This window comes from Meles meles, chromosome 18, assembly GCF_922984935.1.
Source record: "Meles meles chromosome 18, mMelMel3.1 paternal haplotype, whole genome shotgun sequence".
NCBI classification, from domain to species: Eukaryota; Metazoa; Chordata; class Mammalia; order Carnivora; family Mustelidae; genus Meles; species Meles meles.
In genome coordinates this window covers 46,503,031-46,510,703 of record NC_060083.1, presented here as the reverse complement: position 1 = coordinate 46,510,703, position 7,673 = coordinate 46,503,031, and the positions used below count along the sequence as shown (strand labels likewise).

The 7,673-nt window shown below is 54.8% G+C and overlaps 1 protein-coding gene across 1 annotated transcript; it reads right to left on the bottom strand.

Annotated features, from left to right (window-relative positions):
• Positions 1 to 970: 970 nt before the first annotated feature.
• Positions 971 to 6,545, bottom strand: HEXIM2 (HEXIM P-TEFb complex subunit 2). The gene is given in 3 exon segments (XM_045986272.1): positions 971 to 2,017; positions 4,623 to 4,736; positions 6,351 to 6,545. Coding segments are annotated over 3 exon segments (1,104 nt in total). The 3' UTR covers positions 971 to 1,222.
• Positions 6,546 to 7,673: the final 1,128 nt, after the last annotated feature.

Genomic DNA, 7,673 nt, shown 5'->3' with positions numbered 1-7,673 from the left:
TTCCATTAGGAGAAAACCTCCCTTCCCGTGCCTGGGTGGCTCAGCCATAAGGGTCCCACTCTTGATTTCGGCTCGGGTCACGGTCTCAGGGTCGTGGGAGCCAACCCTGCATCCAGGTCCCCGCTCAGAGCGGAGTGTACGTAGTCCTCTCCCTCTGCCCCTCCTACTCATGCATGCGTGTGCATTCTCTCTCTTAAATCAATAAAATCTTTTTTTTTAAAAGATTTTATTTATTTATTTGACAGAGATCACAAGTAGGCAGAGAAGCTGGCGGGGGTGGGGTGGGGGGGGAAGCAGGTTCCCTGCTGAGCAGAGAGCCCCATGCGGGGCTCAATCCCAGGACTCTAGGATCATGACCTGAGCTGAAGGCAGAGGCTTAACCCACTGAGCCACACAGGTGCCCCTCAAATAAATAAAATCTTAAAAAACAAAAAAAAGTAGAAAACATCCCTTGAGAGCAGACTTGTAAGTGCCCTCCCAGGAGGTAAGGGGGGCAAAAGTGATGATGAACATCCTGCCCAGCCACCGGCTTTGAGGCATGGGGCCAGGGGGCTGCCAAGGACAAGGAGACGCAAGCCGTCCGGCTTGGCCCCCCATGCTCTGGGGAGGACAGGGAGAATGCAGGGAGCCTGGGAACAAAGCCTGAAGGAAGCCCTCCTAAGTCCCAGCCCTCTCATCTCCAGGGACACCCGCAGCTCCTCACAGCAATCTGGCATCTTAAGTCAAGTTCTGGCCCAACCCGGTGGTTCCTGAGCACCCCCTCCCCTTGCCTCATCCTCTGTAATACCTTCAGAGCAGCCTGATTGTTCCCGGACACAGAGCAGAATCCAGGCATCCTAGAGGTCTCGGTGGTTCCCCAGTACAGAGGTGTGCTGGCCTCCCAGGTTGGGGAAAAGGCAGGGTTTGGGACCATAGGCCCAAACCTCTCTGGGACACAGTATGCTCTGAGTCTCAGAGCAGTCCCAGCGAAATCAATCCTAGCCACTCCCATTTGAGCTCATGAAAATCCTTTAATTTCTTTGTGAAAAATAAGAAGACATCAAAGACCAAATTACAGAAATGACCAGGTGGAAGGCTGAACCTTCTTTCGCTGTTCTCAGGGGCCGCAGAGGGGCCGGAGGTGGTTTTCATCTGTCACCTGCCTCCCCGAACCCCAGCTGGCCCCACCGTGTATTGAAACGGGACCTGATCCTCGGGGGTCCCCCGGATGAGGGGTCCCCTCCTAGGTGCCTGGCTCCCCACCACGGCCGCCGCCCTCTCGGTTCCACCTGGCGTTCTCCTGCCGCAGCCGCTGGTTCTCTGTCCGGAGCCTCTGGACCTCGGCAGCCAGCTCCTCCACCTGGCGGCAGGGCTGCCGGCCGGCGCACCCCTGCAGCTGCTGCAGCCTCCGGGTCTCCTCCTCGGCCTGCGACAGCCGCCTCTCCAGATCTAGGTAGTCTCGAACCAGCTCCTGCTTGCTGCGGCCCTGCAGGCTCTCCGTGTGGTAGCGCTCGTAGGCCTCGGAGAAATCCCTCTGCTGGAACTCACCGTGAGCGCGGCCCCGGCCGTCGCCTTCCCCGGCCTCGCTCTCCCCGCTGGAGCCTGGGTGGGAGGCCCCGTGGGGCACCTCCAGGTCCGGCTCCTCAGGGTCGCGGTCATTCATCAGAAACTGGGTGGTGTTGTAGGGCGCCACAGGCTGGCCTTTGGCAAACATCTCTTCGCGCACCCGGGAGGCCCTCTGGCTCTGCCTTTCATCCCGCTGCTGCTTCTCCGCCCAGCTCAGCTCCAGGTAGGGCCGCCAGTGGCGTTTGCGCTTGGAAGGCCTCCGGCGGTGCTTCTTCCGGCCCAGCACCGCTTCCACCGAGCTGCCCCCGGGGCTCTGGGTCCTGGAGCCCCTGCTGATCCAGCCCTGGCCACTGCCAGCCCCAGTCGGATCTTCCTCCTCTGAGTGGCTCTCTATCCGGGGTGTCAGGGGCAGGGCACTACCAGGGTCATGAGGCTCAGGGGGTGTTGGGGGGCTCCCAGGAGCACCAGGGGTCTAAACAGAGAGGACAAGGAAGAGCGAATCACAGACAACCTGTCCCTGGTGCCAGAAGCCTTCTGCAAACCCCCCGCCTGAAACTGACCTTCCCACAGTTCAAGTGGGATCCCTCTCTAGCCTCTCGCCCTCTGAGACTCTTTGTTGGTTTATGGGCTCCTGTCTGCCGCACCCCCCCAACCCTCCTCAAGGGAACTCATGAAAAGAGCGGGCATTCTGCCTGTGTGCCTCACTCCAGAATGGCAGTGTCTCTAACAGTAGCCGTCCTGGGCCTCACAGAGGAGGCCTGCCATAAATAAGGTGGGGACGAAGACAGAGAAGGAGACAGGATGGGCAGTGGCTCCTGCTGCATTTGATTGATGAGCCAGCCCTCTTTCTAGAAAGACTGTCTTTCCGACAGACTTGACTTTGTGGGTAAGCAACCTCAGGGCCCCTCATCGCCATTCTGCTGGGAAAGGGCCCTGTGCTTTGCTTTATGCTCTGCTGTTCTCGTCTTGAACTTCTTAAGTTTTTGAGTAAAGAACGCTTTACACTGAGCCCTACAAATTACGTCGCCGATCGTGCTTCGAGCTATGTGCATAGCTGACTCTTCAGAGCTTGGTGTCAATGTCACCTCTTCAGAGAGCCACCCCCCCCCCACCATCCTATCTAAAGATCCCATCTCCCCTTCCCAGGGACACTGCCGTGTGACCCAGTTAACATCCTACATAGCATCTACCACAATACCATTTACCATCTGTCTTCTTCCTATAAAGAATGTCTTGTCTGTCCAGTCCACCACTGTGTCCCTCTGCATGGCCCAAGGTGAGAGCTCGATGAACAGGTTAAAGGACATAAAGCCCATAAGAGAGGGAGATTCAAAAGACACCGGACAGGGAAAAAAAGAAAAAAAAAAAAAAGACACTGGGACACGAGACACTCCTTTCTGTTGGTCTAGGGTCAAGAAGATGGAATGTATTTATTCCAAGCAGAAGCTGGTATCAGTTCTTGAAATAAGCAGCAGGAAAGAGGCCCTCACTAGGGAGAGGAAGGGTGAACCTCCAGTTTGCAGCAGAGAGAATTCTAGAACTTATCTAGGAGGTGGAAAGGATTCTGTCAAGACAGTGTGTGTGCAAAGCATCTGTTTATCTCCGTCGTGGTAAGGGGGGGAGCACTCGGGGTGGGGGATGGGGAATGAATTGCTCTGTCTGTGGTTTGGGGAATTCTAATAATAACCGCTACCATTGGCATGTTGCTTTACGATGCACACCACGGGTCAGACACACCCGAGCACAGGTCCAGACACTGGGGGGGGGGGGGATGCAGCCCTGTAGGAGCTGGAGGGGTGTTGTGTGTGTTTGGGAGGCCCTGAGGTTCTCGTCTTCATCCGGGATGGGGCATGTCAGAGTGCGTACGGAGTAGGTGTGTATGTTGTCTGTGTTGTACTGTTACTTCACCTGCAGGGAGATCGTCCATCGGAAACAGTCCTTGTCTCCATCAGTGTCTTTTTTTTTTTTTTTTAAGATTTTATTTATTTATTTGACAGAGAGAGATACAAGTAGGCAGAGAGGCAGGCAGAGAGAGTGAGAGGGAAGCAGGCTCCCTGCCGAGCAGAGAGCCCGATGCGGGACTCGATCCCAGGACCCCGAGATCATGACCTGAGCCGAAGGCAGCGGCTTAAACCACTGAGCCACCCAGGCGCCCCTCCACCAGTGTCTTGAGCCAAGTGAGACAGAGCTTCTGGCCCACACCAGAAGGGGCAAGGCCCCTGGAAGTGCCAAGACGAGGTGGCTTGTGTGCGCACAATCATTCACCTGCCCCCGGCCCTCAGCACATGTCACCTAATGGTCCTTCCCCTCACCCAAACCACCCCTGCCCCTCAGCCCCAAGTGCCGCCTCCCCCCTGAAGGCTTGTCCCTTCACCGCCATTCCCACTACTGCAGATAAGCTATGTGATCTGGGTGAGTCACCTGCCCTCTCTGAACATCTAACCCCAGCATGTCATGAGCTCCAAATTAAACAACTCCAGAAAACACTGGAAGGGGCTACCTAAGGTGGGTTAGAGGAGTTGAGTCCCCTCCTCACATAGAGGGACTTGTAAACTCTGGGAGAATAGGCAGCGTGGGGGCAGCGAGAGAGAGCATGGGCAGAGAAGTCTGGGTTCCTGTTGCCAGATCAGGTGACCATTCCCGATACAACCGGTCTCTCCCTGTCTCCTGGATGCTCTGTGAACCCCAACCCCCACCCTAAATTATGAACCAACCACTCAAACTCTTTTCCCTGCGTCAGACTTGGTTCTCAGCCTTGACAAAATACAAAACAGGGGTTCTGGTGTCAGAAGGCCCTAAGTTTAAACCGTGGATCTTTTGTTCATTGACTGCATGAATCTAGAAAAAGGTATTTCAGCTCTGTTAACCTTAGCTTCTTTGAAATGGATACAGTAATTCCTATCTTGAAGGGCTGCTAGGAGTTCATGAGACGGCACAGATTTGGCATCCTGGCATACTGCCAACACACAGTAGGAACTCAGTTAAAAATACCGGTTTTCCAGATCTGCCAACACACCTGAGACAAGCGACCAGGATCCCAGTTGGGGCACTCAGGCGGTTGGGAAGGTGGGGCTTACCTTGGCCTCCTCCAGGGCGGCTGTTGACTCTGTGTTACAGTTGGTCTGGCTCGGAGTAGACACCTTCTTCTGCTCCCAATCTTTCAGCAGATGCTTCTAACTAATGACACCAGCCTTAAATAACAGAAAACTAAGTTTTAAAGGAGAATTTTCAAGAAGTCTGGCTGCTCAGGAATTTTTCACCAAGGCAGAAGCGGCCATTGTGTAGCACCAGACCTGCACAACTTCATTATGAAATGCAGGCCCTCAGGCCTCCACCCCTGGGGCTTTCACACCTCTAGCCAGCAAGGGGCTATCCTCCTAGTCCTGTCCCTCAGGCCCCAGGCCAGGGCTTACATCCTAGGCTGTTCTTCCGGAAGTCACTGAGACCCAGGCTGGCAGCTAGGACGCTAGTCCTGAGCTTTGCTCCCCTAGCAACCAAGGGGTAAAGGGAGGCAAAGATACAGCAATGACCTGCAGAGGCTGGCAGTGGACTGCGGTCAGTGGCTGGAACAAGAAAATATGTAGCAGGCTTTACAAGGGGTTCTTTCCTCACTGCCTCCAGAGGTCGCAATCCTGACAGCACCCACCCCCCCTTAGGCTGGGGCTCCCTAAGTCAGCACCTCGAGAAACACAGACGTGGTCTGGGCCCGGCCGGGGGCTGAAGCCTTATCATCTCCTGGGCCTGGCCTGCCTCCCCCTCCTTTCTCTCAAGACGGGAAAGAGAGGAAAGGGGAAGAAGTCTTCACACTACATGCGGCTGGAAGGGAAGCCCAACTGGAATAAGGATGGATTCCTTGGAAGAGGGGAAGTGGTCCGAGAAAGGAGATTTTGCAAAGGCGGAACTGACCTATTTGCTGTCAAGGACTATGCACACGACTATATCTGTGTGTCTTTCTGTGCGACCGACGGCCTGTCGGTGCAGCTCCCAACGCCTCAGCCCTACCTCTTGCTGCAGTTGCAGCAGCTCTGGTCAAGCCGCTCGGGGAAGAAGCGGGGGGGCGGGGGGAGGAGACAGCCTGGCAGCGCGGTGCCTGCTGGGGATTGTAGTTCTTCTAGTTTGGGAAGCCGGATGAAGAGCCTGTCACGACCACAGTCAAACCGAGAACTACAAAACCCATCTGCTCTTGCGCGAGCAGCGTCCCGCGCTCACCGATGCCTTCTTTGATTGGTCAAACCTTCTGCCAATATTTTCACTTTCGTCAGCGATTAGCTGTGCGGAAGCACAACAAAACCCGCCTTCCGAGATCAATTAAAGAGTTCATTGATGGCGTTAATCTTTATGGGGCAGAAAATAGATCCGGCTGAGAGGGGCGGGGCTGTGGATGCGGAGGGATCCTCGGCCTAGAGGAAGGCGACGAGAAGGATCGGTGGCCGCCGCCGCCATTTTGGGCTGGGAGGAGGCAGCGGAGGGACTCGCTGCGCAGTGAGAGCACCCCATGGGGGGTGGTCCGGGCGCGGGGAGAGGCCGGGCCAAATGGGCTACCTGAAGTGGTGGCGCCGGGAGACGGCGGGGAGTGGGACCGGGGACCTGGGGGGTGAAGGTTGGAGTCTTCCCGACCGGGCCCTGTCCTCAAACCGTCCCGGCAGCCCCGCAGCCTCGCCTCGCACAGAGGGCGGGGTTTTGGGCAATTACCGCGTGTTCCCCGAGACCCCAGCTGGGGAGAGACCGGGTGAAACGACTCCCCTCTGCCCTTTACACGGGGGGCGCAGATCCTGAGGTAGAGCTTTGCCAACTTCTTTCCCCACCCCCATGCGGCCTGGGTATGGCGGCGGGGCGCTGGGCCTCCGCTTCGACGGGCGAGGTGGGGGTGACGCCAGATTCCAAAGACCGGCGCCTCGGGGGAGGGCGGAGGGCCCAGCTCTGGCCCGGCGTCCTTCTGGCGTGGCAAACAGCAGGAGGCCCCGAGGGCCGAGAGCCGGGTCCGGGCCCCCCACCCCCATCTTCCCGTATACACCAAGGCCGTCCCGCGGCCCGGGCTTGGAGAAGGAACAGCCTCCTTCCTACAGTAGCAACCACTAATTCCCCCTGGAACTAGGTAGATAAGAGGCTCGTGGAAACCTTCAGAAGCCCAATGCTTGGAAATCTCTGAGCGCTCTTGCCCTCAAGATTTCTTTTCCAGCCCCGATTCTCCGAACGACCTGACCTAGCACGTCCCCAGCCCGTTTGGGAAACTCCAAAAATGTGCTGTTGCACTTCTCTTGAAAGTTTACACCAAAGAGGGGTTGAGTTTTTGCCCTTTACAGGGTTGGGGGAGGGGGAGACACAAACTAACCGAGGGGTCGTGGCTCTGGGAATAAAATTGGAGTGGCCCATTTCGGATGCTTCAGGAACATCTGTTTGCGTTTTGAAATCTGAGCCATGACTTTTACCCAAACTTTTGGAGAAATGGCTGCTCTCCTAGAGGAAAAAACGAACTAATTCCAACGTAATCTTTATAAGACTACAAATTCTTTCCAGTTTAAAGAACTTTTCTTCCACAAACTAAACAAAATGGGGAGACTTGGCCACCGGTGCATTGTTACTAGGGAACCTCTATTTTGAATTTCCAAGTAATTGAAAAATCACTTCTGTGGATCCCAGATGTTACCAAGATGGAAATTGCAGTTTTGAGCTACTTCATATTTATAGTGTTTGGGAGGTGAGGGAGACCTGCTTTGAAAAAAAATAAACACTCAACCTTATATTACAGCTGTAGTAGCTTAAGGATTGAAGTTTGATGTGAAATTATTTTCTGGAATTACAGATTAAGCCATCTTGTTTTCTGCTCAAAATCTAACTTCAGAGAGCTTTACCTACAGTTCGGGGATATCTTAATTATTTCATTGCTAAAATGCCAGTAAAATTATGCTTAGGTAGACTATGAGATTGGACTCAGTAGTGAACTTTACCTTTGAGGGTACCTCGTGATGAATCTCATTGCCAGTCACACATGGTCACATTCCTGAGCCTTTGGCTTTTTTTTTTTTTTTTAAGATTTTATTTATTTATTTGACAGAGAGAGAGATCACAAGTAGGCAGAGAGAGAGGAGGAAGCAGGCTCCCCGCAGAGCAGAGAGCCCGATGCGGGA